Source organism: Bactrocera neohumeralis, chromosome 3, assembly GCF_024586455.1.
Source record: "Bactrocera neohumeralis isolate Rockhampton chromosome 3, APGP_CSIRO_Bneo_wtdbg2-racon-allhic-juicebox.fasta_v2, whole genome shotgun sequence".
Taxonomy (NCBI): domain Eukaryota; kingdom Metazoa; phylum Arthropoda; class Insecta; order Diptera; family Tephritidae; genus Bactrocera; species Bactrocera neohumeralis.
The window spans coordinates 39,351,182-39,371,842 of record NC_065920.1 but is presented as its reverse complement, the minus strand read 5'-3'; the positions used below and the strand labels follow the sequence as shown (position 1 = coordinate 39,371,842).

Sequence of the window (20,661 nt, the reverse complement as noted above, 5' to 3'; positions counted from 1 at the left end):
GCCCTCTTCAGCGCTTTCGACCTTATTTCATTGTCCACGATCTTCTCCATCTTTTGAGTAGGAAAGAAGTCAGACTGGTCCACGATCTTCTCCATGGTTTTTAGTAGGAAAGAAGTCAGACTGGTTGCCCTGAAAGATTTCGCCAATGAGTAATCTTTCCTTCCTACTTTCGGTATGAAGATCACCTTCGCTGTCCTCCATACTTCAGGGATGTACGCCATTGCGAGGATCTCTCTCAGCAGCCGAACCAGGTATGGCAGTAGAAACTGCTCCCCCTGCTGTAACAGCGCTGGAAAGATGCCATCCACTCCCGGAGACTTGAATCTCTCAAACGAGGCCATTGCCCACCTGATCGAGTCCGCCGAATATAGTTGTTTGGCGATTCTTCAATCCTGGCGGGATGGCCTGTGTTCGATCACGGGTGGACATTGGTCTTCCCGAATAGTCTCCGGGAAGTGCGCCCACAGAAGATCCGTCGCTCTGTCTTCTGCGCTGGTCGTAAAAGTCCCGTCACCTCTTTTGATTGCTATTACTGCGTCAGTCGTATCTCTAGCCAGAGCTTTATGCAGCCGAGCCGCTTCTAGTGTGGAGGTGACATTTTCGCAAAATCTCTTGAAGCTTACCTGTTATGCAGACCTAATCTCCTTATTATATAAGGTAAGGTAGCTCCTATATTCTTCCTAGACCCCCGTACGTTTCGCTTTGTTAAATAGGCTCCGTACTTTTTTCCGAAGGTCTGCAATTTTCCTTGACCACCAGAGACAGTTTCGTCTGTCTGTGGGCACTTTTAGAAAGCAACTGTCATGATAAGCATTGATAACAGACCCGTTCAGCTCAGATAGCCTACTGTCAATTCCTGGACATGAAAAGATATTATCAGTCTGCCCCTTCTTGCTCAATTCCTCACTTAGTATCTCCCTAAAGGTATTCCAGTTCGCCTTCCGAGGGTTGCGTCTAGGGGGGAGTTGTCTGACCTCTACCTTTAGCGTGTACCTTACAATCCTGTGGTCTGTCAAGGAGGGCTCCGTTGAGACTCTCCATTGTGAGACCAATCCGTTCACGGGCTCATTGCTCAAGGTGATGTCCAACACCTCCCTCCTGCTTATAGTTATGAATGTGGGTTCACACCCTACATTCTCTATCGCTAAGCTATTACCTAATATGTACTCTAAAAGAGACTCACCTCTTGCGTTGCAATTTGTACTGCATCATTCTAAGTGGTGGGCGTTTGCGTCACAGCCAATAATTAGGGGAAGCTTGTATCTTCTGCAGTGCTCCACCAGCCTTTCCACCATCTCCGGGGGTGCCGTGGATGCCTCCCCTGGAAAATAGGCTGAAGCCAGGACGAAGTCCTTGCCTTCGAAGTCCCTGGCTCTCACCGCCACCTGATCCTGCGTCAGGAACTCTGAAATGCAGAACAATTCAATATTATTCCTGACCACTATGCAAGTTCTAGGTCTCTCGCTAGAGAGATCCCAGATTACCTTATTGCACCCCGTCTTGAGGCCTTTAACAGCTCCTCTATGAACCCAAGGCTGTTGGATCAGCAGGATGCCCAGTTTATCCGCTGCGAACCTGCTCGTTATGACAGCTGAAGCTGCCGCCGCGTGATGGTGGTTCACCTGGGCGACTTCCATGTTGACGGTCACTACAATAGTGGTTCGAGAAGGAGCAGTTCCTCATCCCCGCCGTCAACCGTGCTGCCGTCCAGTGGGTCTCCTAGCCCCTCGAGGAGTTCCTGCGTGGAGGGTAGCTCTGCTCCCTGGCCGCAGGAACTATCATCTGGGACATCGGGAGTCGCCGCAGGCAAAGCCTGCCCAGCCCTGCTCTCGCTGGGCTGATTCGCAACCTCATCCACTTGCATACTTTCCACCTCCGGGGCCGCCATAGTCGATGCCTGTTTTGCGATACTCCCGCTTTGTTGAGTCGCAGTCTTGTCTGCTCCCTTGCTCCCGGTAGCTGCCGGCTTATGTGGCCGCATGACCACATTGTCATGCTGTTCATCATTGGCAAGTCCTCCGCCCTTCTCGCACAGAGGACGGCTAACTCCGTTGCTAACTCTCATTTAATCCTCAAAATTTTAGAAAGGTAGTTGCATTTCGTGTTGATATGTTTATGTAAAAAAAAATGGTTTTGCAAAAATTCGTCGACTAACAACCGCAATGTTTATCTTCTATCCATTTTCATTGAAAATATTATAAATATGACAACCAGCTGTTTACAAGAGTTTCAATGTCGCATAGATGCCTTCTGTCACCTACAAATTTGGATCTGATTAAGTGCGTAGTTAATCAGGATTAACGCTGCCGTTTATCATGGCTATAACATGTTTACTTTGGTGATGCTAAATATTTAAAGATTGTTGCATGTAGCATGTAGCATTATACATATATGTATTACATTAGACCACACACCGAAAAATCTATACTTTTATCGACAATATGCAGAGGGTGGTAAAATATCATCCAATTACTGAAATGTTTGCCAATATTGCACAAAAAAATTTCAGATTATTGTTATTATTCGTAGCGACAGAAAACATTTCGGAAGTAATATCGAGGAAGAGTGCCAAATTGACAGTCCTTTCCAAAATAAAAATACAGGTCTTTTCCGATCGACCTGACTGATCTTTAAAAAAGCGGCTACTCTACGACAAATGATCACCTTAACTCTAAAATTAGTACAAATAAAATACAAAAACGAATTTATTTTTTAATAATACTTTGTTGCAATAAACATCGCGCGTCAAGTAATTTTTAAGAAAAATTATCTTTACGCGCTGTCAAAATCGAATTTTCCAACCTTAACTGCGGCAGCGGCATAGCACATGCTTTCAGCTCTTAAAACGTTTAAAATTTTTCTGAAGACGACAGAATTTATGTGAAAAATGAAGAAAGTAGAAATGTACTTCTATCTGCAAATATATTCCTTGGGAAAAAAGATTTTATATATTAAATAAGACTCAATTAATTATTGCATGATTTTTATTTACCAATTAATTAATTAATTTAATATAATATGTGAATATCATTGCTAAATTTATTAATTAATTTTTTCCGTGTTTTGTTAAAATTTATGTTTTGGGTTTTTTCTAAAATGCAGTTTACGGAACATAACAAAAACTTGGGGCGATAGCATTAAATTTTTGCTGTCATCATGCGACCGAAGCCAGGCATGTACTTGTCACCTCTTCAAAATTTGTGTGGAAATGAAAATCGGTATGTCAAACCGTCAAAATGACAGTACATTGCTAGCAATGAATGTCATGACATATACATATCTAGAAATCAATTGCTAAACATTCATAAACAAATTGCTCATTTACTATATATATAGTAGGGTTTAAGCCTTAGAGGATTTTATTAATAACTCAAACGACTTGTACCCTTGTGCGTGAATTGACGTAATATGTATTACGCTAATTTTGTTTCTTCAATTTTTACAAATTATATTTATATTTTATTACAATATCACCCAGAGGAAAATTGCTACATATTTATCTAACGCATAAGTTGGGATTAAGCCATAGAGGATTGTATTAATAAGTCAAACGATTTGTACCCTTGTGTGAACACTGACGTACGACTTGTCGTAGAAACATTGCATTTGACATCTCATGGTTATGAACCGGACTAATTTTTTTAATAATGTTTTGCTTTAGTATTCCGAAGCCGTTTTTGCGTGTCTAATGGGATGCATCAACAGTACAAAAAAATTAGGCGATTTAAAAAGCGAAAACGTTTTTCGTGCTGTGAGACTTCACTCCGAAGTGGCAGATCAAGGACGCACAGGATATCTGGAATTAACACCAAGGGAGCTTATATTTCGTACGGGGTCTAATCAACGTGTTGTATGGGCTTTGCAACATCTACGCAGATATGGGCTTAATGGCGATGTATTCTCATTTGAAGCAGGGCGTCGTTGTATCACAGGCCCTGGCATTTATACTTTTCGTTGTCAACGAGCGGAGCAATTGTATCATATATTTCAAACTTATATAAATGCAGTTTCACTTGTGACAGACGATGCATTTACATTTAGCGAGCGGGAGCGTGATCATCCATCACATACAGTGGGTAGACCAGAAACTGTTCAAAGTGCAAATAACTATTTAGAACCTGCACCGTTAGTAAGTTCAGGGGCTGCAGTGTCGATTTTACAGCGTTCTCGAGTGCTTCGGGATTCATTCAGTAGTAGTCCACTAAGTTTGGACTCGCCAGATTCAGTTCCAAGTTTATCATTTGCCACAAGCGAAGTAGTTCATATTCAAAGTCCACGTTTTCCTCCTGGTCTCGGAATGTATGTGAATACCCCGAATACATCTATGCCAGTTCCCAATAGCAATGTGTACTCGGAATACCCCTTGCGGTCGCACGTAGAACATAACAATAATTTATCAAACGCGTCCAATGGTGTATTTAATACTTTAGTTCGAAAAAATTTGGTGAAGCACTCTTCTCTAGATATTCCACCAGATGAATTTGCGCCTATGCTTACACCACCATCAGATGCATTACACATGTATGCCAACGTTGATAGCTGTTCACTTGCTGCCAATAATTTTGGTTTTGGTGGCATAGCAGGAATGCGGAATCTGATACGAGATCAAGAACGCTGTTATGAAAATCTAAATAGTGAAGAGCTGAAGTTAATCCTACCAAAGCAAAATTTGTCGTCTTCAACGCCCGGAAGGAGTCATAGTGGAATAGATATTCCCTGTGATCCTCAATTAAAGCAAACGAAATCAGCAGGAACAAATGCAGTCAATTATATTGTTCTTGATTTAGACCAACCTCGAAGTCCCACACAATGTTCCCCCAAACTACAAGTTGGAAGTGGTCTTTCCTTAACTGCCGTTGATGGCGCTGATGGAAGTATAAAATTGGCTTCAAAAACAGAATCACTTACTGATTCAACACACACTAGTGTAACTTCAACGACTAATCCAATGGCCATTACGACAGCAACGATTACAAACGTGACAAATACAACGAAACAAAATAGTGGTAGTGTTGAGCAATTGGAAAATAAAGAAGAATCTACGCTTGGTTACTCGACTATAGATTTTATAAAGACTTGTGCACTTATTAAATCATCAACTCACGGTGCAGATTTTGATGCGGAACCAGGCAATGAAGAAAGCAGAATAACCCGGCATAGTAAATGTGTGCGAAAAGCTTACTCTATTAGTGAATAGGAAAAATTGGTACTTTCTCAGGTAAATGATCAATTAACAAAGCATTTTAAATTATTACATTTTTAATGTCTTTCACTTTAAATAGCGCTTTAATATTGCGAGAACACGTTTCGTGATTTAAAAAAGGTACGTTCTGGATTTGTTGTGTTAATAAGTATGTACAATTAAATAATTCACATTTCATTGTTCGCCTTGTTTAAAAATTTTACACTTGTATTTCGAAATTTTGTGCATTTTTAAGGAAATTTTTCGGTTCATAAATGTACTAAACTTATGAACTAAATTATTACGATTGGGCGATATAAAAAAAATTAATTATTATTTAAATAGAAAAAATCAAAGCTTATTGAATGCGTTGCTGTCTCATTTGTTTCAAAAATTCGTTTGTAGACAAGATATTTGAGCATTTATAAGAACAACAAAAGTAATGTAGCCAAATTTTGCATTACCAATGGTTTCTTATTTATTCTTTCAACCGGCGAAATGCAGCGTGAATTGTCCTCTTTGGAACTTTCTTGCTTTTATGTGCGTATACATGCATATATGTATAATCCATGAACATGTCAATGTATATAATCTAAATATTTTCATATTGCAGTACAGTGTACCAGCATTTAGTACAACAATATACATAGTTATAAGAAACCTAAAGTTGATTTGGAATTCGTTTAGAGATTTTTAATATACATATACATATGTATGACGACACCGAGTGTCTGTATTTATCACATACAGAGCAGAAATAAAGGTATACTGGATGTACATTTTTTATTAATCTGCATACATATAAAGAGTAATTGAATGGGTAACTTGTTTTAATAATTTTTTCAACACTAAACTAATGTTATCGTATTGATGCAATTGTTCAATTGATTTTTTATCTTAGGTATCTATTTATAGTGTTTAAAATTTTTATTATGTACTTAAGCCAGATTTTGTTATATTTTTTATTTTTCAAAAACTTGAAAAATTTGTACTTAAATTGTTATTTTTTCCATATTGTTTTCATTCATTACAAACGGTGCATCTATATACATATATTTAAAAGCTGTGTTTTATTAGCTGTAGTAGCAAAAATGCCAAAGTACTCATAAAATACATTAAAATTTATCATAAATTTGTTACGGATGTATTTTTATTGCCGAAAGAAATACATTTGCAAAAACAATGTATGTATGTATATGAATATCACTGAATGTATTTAAGAAAAAAATAATAAAAAATGTAATTTAAAATGAAAAATTGTATTTATTTTTAATGATGCCTACAACTTATAAACTCCAAAACCAATGAACCAAATGCATGTTCATGTTTCCATTGTTTGGCGTGTGAAGACTACCAAGGCCGTTGGCATAATGGGTAGCATGAAATGTATAATACTCCCTTCCATGTAAACGGCTATCTATCTGATCTTTCTCTCTTCTTTTCTGCAAGGAGCCTAACACTCCTCCACTAAATCCACAACGACCATATTCATGAACTGGAGTGCAGACTGATTTTTAACATTAGAATCGCTGACGTTAAAATTCCGACCAGTAATCTTAAGATTTTAGGTGTAACATTCGACAGTATGTGTTCCTTCACTCCCTATACGACAGCGATAACTGCTAAAGTGCACTCCTGTCGAACACTTATACAGCGAGGGCAGTAATATAACGAAGTTCTCTCTAAGCAGTTTATGCTAGGAGGAGTAGTAGTTTAACCTGTCTCTGTATGTACAACGAACCGGCGTTGGTCTTATCCAGAATGGATCCCGATGTACCAAATATATGTCCAGCATGCAAAGGGTCCCTGCATGAATAGCAAATCCCACTCATTTTACACTCCTCTCCCTATTGGCCGACCCCTTTGAAACAGCACGTCTCCTGGGCCCACCGTTATGATGACAACCAAGCTGAATCTTACCACCCAACAAGAACAACACCGTAACAACAAGAACAACATGCCATCGATTCCAGTGCCCAACGTCAATATCGTGGAATCAACAGCTTATGAGAGGACACCACAATGCAAACGCCTATGTTTAATTATTCTTCACTTTGAATTTTAACCTCGAAATAGTACGGATGTTTGAGGACTTTAAGGAACCCATGTCGGCCATTGGCAAGTGTCTTCAATACTGGGTGAGAACCTTGGTGAAATAATTTACTCCCGTAGAGCATACAGATTTGGCATCAACGTGTTTATGTCCTTTGGGTAATACGTATTTGGATTGGAGGGGTCGTCCACCTCTACTAGTTGATGAATATTGAAATTGAAGTCCTATATATGGAAATGATAGCGATGGATCTGGCGTAAGGTGTCGCGCTCGTTTACTAAAACAGCTGCTTCGGCTGAAAGGTAGGATTATTAATTTTAAATATGTTGGGCGTTTCGTCATTTATTGCGCAGAATGTCGAGTCTGTTTCACAACCCTGTTCCACAGGCTAGATATCCAAGGACTGTGTTGTGCGTTAAAGTACAAAACGGTTATCACCACGAAGTAGCACACCTATGTTCGGGTGATATCCTGAAACATGTAACTGGGAGGATGTTTGTATATATAAAATATTTCGTGCTCAATATTGCCTGACGGATCAACTACGAGCTGACATTCTATGGTAATATCCGGTAACCGGCTAACGTTTTACATCCTCAGTCAGGCTGTTTGATATAAACAACCTTCAAGTCAAATTACTTATTATAAAATAAGATATGTATTTGTCTGGATTTTGATCAGCCAATAGATCATAAGCTATATGTTAAGGTATATACCATTACCTTGAAAAAAAATCTATGCAAAATTTCGTGAAGATATCAAATAAAATAAATTTTATCCAACAACTAAAGAGTTTTTCATATGATTTCGAAGTGTCGTTTCGGCCATTTCTAATACAGAGTTTGTCCGGAAAGTAATAGTAGGACTGAGTCGATTTAAAAACAAAATTATTGAACCAATCGTTACAATTCTTTAACAACTTTCAAAGTTCGATGCAGCGTTGCCAGCGCGATTTCCAAGCATTGAAGACAACAAATTCATGGTGGACGATGACTTTGATATCAAAAAAGACAATGAGCATCGTTATCACTTTGGATTTGCTCATTCTTACGGTCTTCATCAGCGACCTTTTCCTCCAAAAAGGCCTGGTCCCACCGAAACACACCAATTCTTGCTAAAACAACATCTGAGTAAGCCTGCTTGATCATATCAAACGTCTCTGTCGCACATTTACCGAGTTTCACCTCTGCTCTAACGAACGCTACATTTTCGGCATGCAACACTTACAGAAACACGTCGCGCGAAAACATCAGCCCTGACTCTCCAGGTGCTCGGAGACAACTGACCAGCCGCTCCTTCGTTAGCTATTCCTACCGACTCCAGTCGGTTGGCACACGCTCCGAAGTACAGTAGCGGCGGAAGAAAATCAAACCTATTACTTTCCGGACAAACCCTGTATTCATGATCAGTAATTTTTATACTTTTGCAACATGTTACTACAGAGTGCTAAATCGGATAACCCCGCTCACCCTTTATATAACGGTACTGTTAAAAACTACTAAAAGCGTAATAAATCAAGATGGTATAAAAGGGCTTTATATGAGCCGGTGAAAAAACACATGCCTCTGTTTTGGTAAAATCACATATCTCAGGACTTGCTTGGCCGATTTCAACCAAATTCGGTCCCTGAAGTTTCATCGAGATATCTCAATTATTACTCAAGTTAAAGATTGCATATACATATACAGCTCTATATCTATCTCGCTTAGCTTTAGGTGATACGTACAACCGTTAGGTGAACAAAACTATAATACTTTGTAGCAACAGGTTTCAAGAGTATAAAAATATCGACAAATATACCCCGGTTGTCATTAGAGGTAATCTAACGACTGTTAAATCATACAACTTTTTTATTGAAAACTCATTTTTCGGATTCTCTAAAGAAATCTGCTTACAGTTATTTGAACTAACTTATCCTCGAATCCATCTTTAAACCAAACTCCGAGTCCGCGTTCTGTGAAGTGTTGGATCGATACTATCTTCTTCAATAGCTTACGTCTTTTTCTAAATATTTTAAAGAGGTACAATTTGTAACGAACGTGTCGGTGATGGCCGAAAAATTAAGCCACTGAAAGGCTGATGGTTTTAATTAAGAAGAGTGATGCCGGAATTGTCCTTTTCTTATACATATTTTGAAATAAGGAATGAAGGAATATTTATTTTTCTATCTTACATCCTATTTGTTTTTTTGTTTGGAGATTTATATCTCCTCGCTTAAATGCGACCTTGCACGTGAATACTGTAAATTATGTTATATAGTATATGTGAGCAAAATACATATGTACATATATAAATGATTAAACTTGAATACAATCAACATTTGCTCATTGAGATTTATATACTAGTATCAGATCTACATACTCTTCTCGCACATCTTCAGTTGTTATTTTAATTCTGAACGATGAGGTTGATCATAATTCTTATTACAACAATTGCACTTCTCTTCTTTGGCAGTAAGTAAATACTAAAAATTGTGTTTAAAGTATATATGTATGTAACTTAAATTAAGCAAATAAAAAATAACATTAGGAGAGCAAACATATCAACTGCTTTATAAACAAAAGTGGATACATATATATAAACCGTTATACCAAATGATAATAAAGAATTACTAATTGCAAAATGTTCAAAAGAAAAAAACTTAAAGAATAAATGCAGTTTATAAACATTTTGATTGTCTGCAATTGACAGGACCAGATACTTCTCTCTAAGCTATATCCTAATTAATTCAGTTTGTTTTATAGTTGTCTCAAATAAAAATTTCTGCCGAAAATAACTTTTGTTGCGCCAAGTTATTTTAATACGTATTTTTGCTGTTGGTTTTAAGATAGAGATGAGATGCTTGTGGGCTGCTTACACCAGAGTGTATGCGGGAAATGTTCTACAGATCATTCTGAACAACTTTGCCTAAAAGCCAGCGATTTTTAAGGAGAGTTTTTTTAGGGATTATAAAAATTTGACAGTTTTTGAGATATCCGAACGAAATTTAGCCTTGTCTTAGAGTACTAACTTTACGAAGAATACACCCAATTTTTTTTATTTATGTTATTGACCTCAAACCGATATACCTCTGTTATACATATTTGTTAAAATGGCAAACATTGTTTACTGATTGAAATAAAAACTGTTAATGTATAGCAAGTGGATAAGTGTTTTGGACCCGCATATTTTTAACGATCAAGAACTGATTTCCCGAAATTCGTCGTAACTATACCAGCACAAATGATACACCCCGTTTCATTAAGACCACAAGAGGCCGTAGACCCAGAAAATATCGCGAAAATTCGTAAAAAGTTTCTGCGCCGTCTTGTAACAATAGATCATTATACATCTGAGACCGATCGACAGCCCTGAAATGGGTTTCAACCACCATTCAAAAAAATTCAAAGTAGGATGATACCCACCGGAAACGAAGGATAAAATGACCAGCATTAAGGAAAAAATAATTTACGGGCGATTTGAAATCGGGAAAAGAAAGGAGATGTGTGTGGTGAACTTTTAAAAGTTAAAAAAAGTTTATCACAACTTCCGGTAAAACTACGAGTCCAATAAAAAAAAAAGTTATATGACAATGTTGTAGGTAATGAAAATATCTATAACATTTTCACATAACCTCAAAATTTATGTGAAAATTAAAAAAAAAAACTTTTTTGGTACTATGTATCCAAAAACGGTTTAGAGCCAGCGATGTTTAAGCCTTGAGTGAGTTAATATATCTATGTAACTAATATGTATTTCATTGCAACTAAAAAATAAATAATTCCACATTTTCAATGTTTCTAATGAAAACTACACCTTTCTACATTTCTTTAAATCAGTATTCAAATCATCGGATAAATTGACATGCATTTGCGAGTACGAGAAATTTGTACCGAGGACGTAGCAAGAGAAAAACAAAACAAGAAAAAACATTAACTTCGGCTGCACCGAAGCTAATATACCCTTGACAGGTGCATTTCTTTTAGTACCTACGTGTTTAAGTACATCTAAAGACGTAAACAGTCAGTGTTAACCAGTCGTTAACTGAAAAAGTCTCCAATGAAAGCATTTGACTCCTATTGTTCAGTTTGTATGGAAGCTATATGCTATAGTAATCCGACCTGAACAATTTTTCGATGATTATTTTATTACCTTTATACTATTATTTTATTATGTATCTTAATCCATGTCAAATTTCGTGAAGATACCACGTCAAATATGAAAGTTTTCCATACAAGAACTTAATTCCGATCGTTCAGTTTGTATGGCAGCTATATGCTATAGTGAGCCGATCTGAACAAATTCTTCCGATATTACATTGTTTCTATGAACAATAACTCATATTAAATTTCATGAAGACATATCTTCAAATGAGGAAGTTTCCCATGCCATCATTTGATTCCGACCATTCAGTTTGTATGGCAGCTATATGCTATAGTTAACCGATCATTATACATTGTTGCCTTAGAAAATAATCTATACCACATTTCGTGAATATATCTTGTCAAATGCAAAAGTTTTCCATACCAGCACTAGATTCCGATCGTTCAGTTTGTAAGGAGCTACATATATGCTATAGTAAGCCAATCTGCACAATTTGTTCATATATTACATTATTATCTTAGAAAATAACCTGTGCCAACTTTTGTGAAGATACATTGTCAAATGTGAAAGTTTTCCATACAGACAACATGATTCCGATCGTTCAGTTTGTATGGCAGCTTTATGTATGTTATAGTGGTCCGATACCGGCAATTCCGACCAATGAGCAGCTTCTTGAAGAGAAAATTACGTTTGCAAAGTTTCAAAACGATATCTTAAAAACTGAGGGACTAGTTCGTATATATACATACAGACGGACATAGCTAAATCGACTCAGCTCAACATACTGATCATTTACATATATATGTACATATATACTTTATAGGGTCTCCGACGCTTCCTTCTGGATGTTACAAACTTCGTGGCAAACTTAATATACCCTGCTCAAGGTATAAAAATCGATTTTTAAACCATCCTGCTGGTACGCTTGTCCCCAGTTTCAATTCTTCTGTGAAAAGGATATTTTCATGGCCGTTGACTCTGAAAAAGCCGCAGTTGGACCGACGGTAGGCTTTCATGTGGAGATCATCTCGAATAAATCTTGACTTTGATCTGGTCGATCCATTTCCCTTCATCTAAACCGCTAACACTTGTTTTTTGTACCAAATCGTTACTATTTGTATTCAATAAAGCATATTATTAAGATATTCACCGATATACAATATAATATAAAGTATAAAGTTATTTGAAATGTGGAAAATTATTATATTGGTGAAGATAAGGCTTTCAGAATCAGATATTTATGTAAAGTTTTGTGTTGTATCTTCTTTTATACTTTATTTCTGTTGTAAAAGCAAGTTACCTAAAAAGTTGTTGCAAACCAGTCAAATATGTAGTTTATATTGCATTATCCAATTCTTTAACAAGTGCAGGCGAAAAATTCTTATTATCAAAATAATTTTTTTGTGTCTTACTGATAAGACAATTATTACACTTTAAATATAAACCATTGTATCCGTATGGGATTACAATATGTGTAGTATGTATTACATAAGGGAAAAATATACGAAATATTTTTAGATCTAAAAAAGCTATTCTTATAATTTAGTAACTCAACTTCTTGCAACATATTTTCCAGAATGCTCAAGCTCTGCTGTTATTGATCTAAGTGATGTTGAAACACCTACAGAAACACAAGAAATCGCCGTCCGAGATTTAGTTATACGCACAATTGGCGAAGATGCCTCAAAAAGTTTCGTTGTGCATGTTGATAAGACAATGCCATCCAGAAGTTTTCAAGTAAGTTGTAGTATATTCTTACTTACTTAGAAGTATTACAAATTATTGTTATTTTTTGTATTCATCTTAGATTAAGAAGACAGAAGCATCCACGTTAAGTATTGTTGGATCAGACGGGGTTGCAGTGGCGAAAGGTTTTCATCATTACCTCAAGTATTACTTACATAAGCACATTGACTGGACCCACACTAAAGTTGAGTTGCAATTGCCGATTCAGCTACCAAATGCCACGATTTTCTCTAAATCTGCCAGCAATTTCATTTATTACCAAAATGTTTGTACATGGAGCTACAGTTTTGCATGGTGGACTTTTCCCAATTGGCGCCGCCACATCGATTGGATGGCAATGATGGGTGTAACCTTAACGTTGGCACCTATTCAAGAGTACATTTGGCACGAAATCTATGTTGAAATGGGCCTGACGAAAGATGAAATAGATGAGCATTTTGCAGGCGCAGCTTTTCAAGCGTGGTAAGTATGTTATTCATAAAACCTTCTTTTGGATTCCGAATTCGCAGTATCGCATGCGATTTTTATTTTTGAAGGTACCCAGAACAAATTTACAGACAAGCTGAATAAGCATCTAAGACGTTTCGACCAAACTTCTAAAGCTATATTGTTTAAAGTTAATAAATTTGGGATAACTCTTCAACTAATAATAATAAAGCTTGACATAGCTATCTTTAATATCGATTTTAAAAATTTCAGCTAAAATCAGTTTAGTTGAAACCCGTAATAGGGTTTATCGGATTTTCATTGATCTGTTTGGCTGATAAATCTATCAATAGTTTCAAGAAAGGTCTTAAGAGAAAAGATGAACAACAATAAAATAAATCATACAAAATATTTCTTTCCTAACTTTGCACATATCAACTCTTATATTAATTACAGGCAGCGCATGGGAAACATTCGCGGCTGGGGCGGACCGATACCACATTCATATAGACGTATGCAAAAAATACTGCAACAGCGAATTTTGAAAGCAGAACGTGATCTTGGTATGCGTGTAGCTTTGCCGGGCTTTGCAGGACATATACCTGTCGCCATGACACGAATTTTTCCGAACAAAACTTTTACACCTGTCGAACGTTGGAACCACTTTCCAGATAAATACTGCTGTGGTCTTTTCCTCGACCCTAGCGACCCGCTATTTAATCAAATTGCACTCAAATTTCTTAACAAGACCATTGAAAATTACGGCAGTGATAATATATACTTTTGTGATCCATTCAATGAAATTCAGCCGAGGTTCGCAAATGCTGAATATATGAATGCCACGGCATTTCATATTTACGAGTCCATGCGTTTAGTTGACAACTCGGCGATTTGGCTCTTACAAGGATGGATGTTTGTGAAGAATATTTTTTGGACAGATGAATTGATCAAAGCTTTTCTGTTGGCAGTGCCGCTTGGCAAAATGCTAGTGTTAGACCTACAAAGTGAACAATTTCCTCAATATGAGCGTACACATTCGTTCCATGGTCAACCATTTGTTTGGTGTATGTTGCACAATTTCGGTGGAACCCTTGGAATGCATGGATCTGTTGATATTGTCAATACGCAAATACGTTTAGCAAGAGATATGGTAAACACGTCGATGGTAGGTGTCGGTATTACAGCGGAAGGTATCAATCAAAACTATGCCATGTACGAGTTGGCTTTGGAGCGCGGTTGGATGAAAGATGACTTTGATTTAAATAATTGGTTTGAAAATTATGCTGATGTACGTTACGGTATTCGGGAAACCCGTCTGCATAGTGCTTGGCAATTACTCCGTCAATCTGTCTATTCCTACAAAGGATTATTAAAAATTCGAGGAAAATATTCTATTGCAAGAAGACCCTCCATAAACCTCAGTCCATGGGTTTGGTATAACACTTCGAATGTTTATATTGCTTGGGCTCAAATGATTTCGGTTATAGGAAATACTACCATTCCTTTACACAATCTACCGTTTGTCTCTCATGACCTTGTTGACATTACTAGACAATTTTTACAAATAACCTTCGACGAACTCTACGTGAATTTAATGGTTGCCTACACAAGTAAGAATATGGAGAAGTACGTTTTTATAGCAGATAAAATGCTGGAGGCTTTAAATGATCTCGAAACAATATTAGCCACTAATATGGACTTCTCATTAAGTCGATGGTTAGAAGCAGCAAAGAATTTGGGACGAACGCCGGTGGAGAAACAGCTTTACGAAATGAATGCACGGAATCAAATAACTGCATGGGGGCCTAACGGCCAAATTTTAGATTATGCAACGAAACAGTGGTCCGGTGTTGTTATTGATTACTATCGGCCACGTTGGGCGCTATTTCTCCAAATGATGCAAAAAAGTCTCGAGTTTAATCAAAAATTTAATGAGGAAGCATTTAAACGTACCGTTAGTCAGGAGATTGAAAACCCATTCAGTATCAGCGTTAAAGTATACCCATCGGAACCGGTTGGCGATAGTTTTACCGTTGCTCAGCGAGTTTTCCTCAAATGGACCACGTACGCTGACGATTCTCGTTTCAAAAAGTATTGCATCAAATCTATACGATATGTATGAGCTAGTATGTATGTATATGACAAAACTCATTACGAAGATAAATTATTATTAGGTACATATATTTTTGTAACTCCTGTTGTAAAACGTTTTTATTATTTATATTGTAATGACACTGAAGTTAATGTACTCTAAATTTGACAATGACTTGCCAAGATAGACGTTTACTTTACTCATAATACACGCGCATATTTGTCAATGCTGCCGATCGTGAATAGAACTTGATTGATCCGTGATAATAGTGTTTTTCAAGGAGTGCTGATTGAATGCGCTCATTTTTATAACTATTGACAGTTTGTAAAAAATACTTAAAGCCATCATCTTGTTCCATTCTTATATGAGCATTCGACGTTACCGAGGTTAAACACATTTCTGAACTTTGACTAATTTATGAATAAATGGGCTCGCCTAAAATTTGTATCTGAATCAATACAGACATGAGTTTCTTAAGTTTCGAAATGTTCAGTTACAGAAATAAATTTTAGATTGATCTAACGTTATTTAAACTGGCATAAGACGTTAATTAAAACAAAAAACAGCATCTAATTAAATTTGTTAATCATTTCTTACGTCACAGAAGAGTAGAAAGGTTAAAAGGCTTGAGGTTATCATTATAATCTCAACCCAAGTACCTTAGCGAAATAAGTTACGATGGGTAAAGTTCAGGTTCATTTAATACTTCTGTATTTGTGAGGCCCACAGCCGGTGAAGTATTTGCAGTTGTTGGAAAAAATGTACACTCAGTCCTTTTTTACGCGATCTCTTTTTACGCTATTTCACTTTAACGCGGTTATTTTTTCAGCGCAAATTCCTTTTTTTACGCGAATTACTCACTTTAACGCGATTGCTTTTTTTCGTTTTTTGCTTGGTCTTAAACTTGCAGCAGAATTTTTCAAAAAGAATTGAGTCTCTGCATGTTAAGATATAAAGAACTACATCGGAATTTATTGGGTCCAAAGAGAAGCATTCAACAAAATTAACTGAATTTATGGTGCAAACTCAGTCGGAGATGCTAAGTCAATCAGAACATCGATCCATAGTTCTTACTATTGATTCTGATACAAATTCTAGTGATATCAGTGCCGGCCATCAAAATAAGCGGCTAAGAATAATTTCCACTACGGATAATGACAGTGATTAAACAGCATTCAACGGTTTTTTCAATAAATCTACCTATTTTCTATTTTCTTCTCTTTTATATATGGTTTTTGTTTTGTATTTTTTATGTTGTTATGAATGAATAAATCATAAGTCTGAAATTTGAACCTTATTGTAATGTTTTTGAATGTTTTTTTGCGCGTATATTTTGTTATACGCGATATTTTTTATATTCGGAACCAATTCGTTAGTTAATATTGGAAAGTGGATTAGTGGCAGAACCAAATGAATCATATTTGGTTTCTTGTTAATTTATATTCTACGGCATAAACTCGCTTCAATCAACGTAATTACTTCAAACAAGATATATTAGGTTGTCTTTTTGCCTTTGAATTTCGCGGCTATGTATAAAGCGTTACAGAGCTCGTATCTGGCAATACTATACATCCTTGAAAGGTCTTGACATAACCTACAAAACGACGCTATGCATGATTAATTGCAACAGTTATAGACGTGTAAGCATGGAGTTCACTAACACCGAAATTCACACTATTTTAAAGTTTTCCTTCGTTAAAGGCAAATCCGCTAGAGAAACGTTCCGCGAGATTAATGGTGTTTTGGGGGATGGTACTCTATCACTTCGAACTGCGGAGGAATGGTTTCGACGATTCAGAGCGAGCGAAAGCGACACCATGGATAAGCCAGCCGGGGAAAGACCTGTGTCGACGAATACCGATCAAATCATGGAAAACATCGAGTTATACCGGCATGTGTCATCTCGTGAAATCGCCCAGAAGATGGGAGTTAGTCATCAATTTTAAACCATCTGCAGAAGGCTAGATACACGAAAAAGCTTGATGTTTGGGTGCCGCATGATTTGACGAAAAAAACCTTCTCGAAGGTCGGTGAATCGTCTCAAACATTGGCCAAGCCGGGATCGATGGCCAGAAGGTTTTGCTGTCTGTTTGGTGAGATTGGAAAGGAATCATCCACTATGAGCTGCTTCCATAGGGCCAGACACTTAATTCTATCATCTACTGGGAACAACTGAACCGCTTGAAACAGGCGATCGACCATAAGCGTCCAGAATAGGCCATCAGGAAGAGTGTAGTGTTCCACCAGGACAACGCCAGACCACACACTTCGTTGATGACTCATCAGAAGCTATGGGAGCTCGGATGGGAGGTTTTATCGCATCCACCATATAGCCCGGCCATAGCGCCAAGTGATTACCACCTGTTCCTGTCCGTGGCGAACGCCCTTGTTGGTGTAAAGTTGAACTCAAAAGAGGCTTGTAAAAAGTGGTTGTCCGAGTTCTTCGCAAATAAGGAGGGGGCTTCTACGCGAGGGTTATTATGAAGTTGTCGTCTAGATGGAAACAGATTATCGAACGAAACGGCGCATATTTAAACTAAATCCGAACACTGTAACAATTTTTATAAAGCATTGAATAAATAGCAAAAAAGCGGAAGGGAGATATTTATATCTTATATATGAAATAAACTCAACTAAAGAGGCTAAATATATTGCGTATAAGAGGAAAGAGTCTACCTTATAATATTAGGCTGCTGAGACCAAGTTAAATTACTTATAAATAATATTTAAAATAAAATTTCCAATAAATTTCAGTAAAATATCTCACATATTGACATACAAAAACGGATTAAAGTTATTTGAAAAGTCGAGTATATTAGGGATATGGGAGGTTCTGGACAGATTCCAATAACTTTTGGCATTTGACATGAAGCATACTAGAATATACAATATATGGGGCAATATTCATACGTACACTTAATTTTGCTTAGTTACGTACCATTGACCAATATATGCGGCATAAAGCCAAAGGTATGTTTGAAATAATTATGTTAGGTATATGGAGGCTAGGAGATGAATTGACGACATGTTTTCCATGCTTAAAGGTACATTATCAGGAAAAGATGCAGGCCGATTTGGATCAGTTTTAGATGTAAGATAACAACCCTTGAAAGTATTATTATTGCAAAATTTTAAAGTGTAAGTAAATCTGTCTAACTAATGTTGTCAATAGAAGATATTTGCAGAGGTGTCACTAAATTGTTTACAACATTACCTCACAAACATCTGAACCCTCTTAGTATTTAAGACTCCAATTTAAGCTCCAATTACGGTTTTGAGCTCAACTGAACTGCATTTCGATTCAAGTTTTAAAATTTGGTTTTATCGTTATCAACGCAATCCGTCAAAAAAAATTGTGAAGCTTTGTCAAATTCTGTGTCTGTGGAGTTGATCAAAATGTCAAAAAACTACAACTGCTACCAAGCATTAGTTGAATTGAAATGTTTCGATTTGTAGTTTAAATGTCTAGCTTTTAATCAACTGTAAAATCCTTAATTTCTAGGTCGGCAGCACCAATAAAAGTTCGGCTGAAAATATTTGACGTTCGTAATACTAAAAATGAGTATGGTTTATCTGAAGTTGATGTCAACTTCAATTCGACTGTATGCCAATCTTTCTTATTTCTTCAGAAATAAGTTGATGACATTTGATGAGTTGAGACCAAGCAAGACTAGATCGCCAAAAGAACAGCCCTTGGCCGGATAAAATCCGGGCCAATTCTAAACTTACCAAAATTGTTATCCAAAAATCGTAGCTTTTTAACACCACTATTATTGAAAGTGGATTATGGTTGTCGAAATACTTACATTGGGTAATATCATAGGATTTTTTTTTTTCGAAAGGCTAAAATATTTCATCAGTATACTTGAAACACAGATAACAACCCGAAGTTAAAATATTTGAAAACACTATTAAAAATATATGGCAGCGAATATGGCATAGAACATAAAGAAATGAAAAATTACGATTTTCATAAGAATTTCAAGTAGTTATGTTTAATAGAATTAATAATTTGTACGTTTGTCGTAAAATTACTAAACTTCAAAGCACAGCTTTTAAAATTGCTTAATATTTGCACTTTTAATGGAACGAAAAAATAACTAATAAATACAAACTATGCAACGTTTAGGCCCGATACTCGTATATGTATAGTAACTTGCAAGAATCAAAACTAGGGAAATCCCTTAAGGAATAAACCGTCAACCAGAGTATCGGAAACCATGCAATCTATATATACTATATATATACATATATACACACACACATAAATATATAACTCGTACACTCACCGAAATATTCGACAAAAGGTTGCAAGGGTGGGCAAAGAAGGTATCTTTGGCGAAACAGTCGGTAAATTCAGCCTCCACGAGGAAACATCCCCAAATGGGGTGGGGCTGATCGATTGGGCAGGCCATGGTAGGAGTTGCAACCAACCCGACTTGTATGCTTGGCTCCTGCTGGTAATGAAGTTATCCTGTATGTACTTAACATTTGAACATAAGACTTCTCTAGCCCACCATTTTTTTGCCGGGGCTGTATGTACTAGATTCCAGCACAAGAAAATACATCAAGCTACCTGGCTATATCCGGATCGAAAAGCCACCAACCAGATCGCTAATGTTGTGATAGACGGAAGACACGTCTCCAGTGTTCTAGACGTGCGTTCGCTCCGAGGCCCTAACATCGACTCGGACCACTATCTTGCTGCAGCCAAGATACGCACCTGCCTCTGTGCAGCAAAAAACGAACGTCAACAAACATAAGGGAGGTTCGATGTCGAAAAGCTACAATTACAAGCGACATCCGAGCGGTTTTCTACTCAAGTTGCACTTCAGCTCTCAGAGCGCACTCATCAGCAGCTCGGTATAAGGGAAGTGTGGGACGGCATTTCAAGCTTCTTACCTACAGCTGCAAATGAGACCATTAATTTTCGGAAAATGCTAAAGAACAGATGGTACGATGAGAAGTGCGGTATCGCAGCGGAGATAAAATAGACTGTCTACCTCGCAACTTTACAATTGACTACAACACGTGCGGGATGGGATAGATATCGAAAGTTGAAAAGGGAAGCGAGACGCA

General features: G+C 37.0%; 2 protein-coding genes across 6 annotated transcripts; both read left to right on the top strand.

Moving 5' to 3' along the window:
- The first annotated feature begins 3,517 nt into the window (after positions 1-3,517).
- On the top strand, positions 3,518-6,424 carry LOC126752598 (uncharacterized). Of its 5 annotated transcripts, XR_007666014.1 has the most exons (4): positions 3,519-5,218; positions 5,283-5,323; positions 5,687-5,722; positions 5,796-6,422. XR_007666014.1 is itself a non-coding variant. In XM_050463528.1 (2 exons), exon 1 carries the CDS (start codon positions 3,689-3,691, stop codon positions 5,195-5,197), a length of 1,509 nt encoding a protein of 502 aa, XP_050319485.1. In that variant the 5' UTR covers positions 3,519-3,688; the 3' UTR covers positions 5,198-5,218; positions 5,283-6,424. The 5 variants fall into 5 exon arrangements, 1 of the variants encoding a protein (XP_050319485.1); XR_007666013.1 differs by having other exon boundaries at positions 3,518-5,218; positions 5,588-6,423; XR_007666011.1 differs by having other exon boundaries at positions 5,687-6,423.
- A 3,164-nt stretch (positions 6,425-9,588) lies between these two features.
- Positions 9,589-16,879, top strand: LOC126752559 (alpha-N-acetylglucosaminidase). Its single transcript, XM_050463466.1, has 4 exons — positions 9,589-9,688; positions 12,895-13,055; positions 13,126-13,526; positions 13,947-16,879. The coding sequence occupies exons 1-4, from the start codon at positions 9,637-9,639 to the stop codon at positions 15,610-15,612; spliced, it is 2,280 nt and encodes a 759-aa protein (XP_050319423.1). The 5' UTR covers positions 9,589-9,636; the 3' UTR covers positions 15,613-16,879.
- Positions 16,880-20,661: the final 3,782 nt, after the last annotated feature.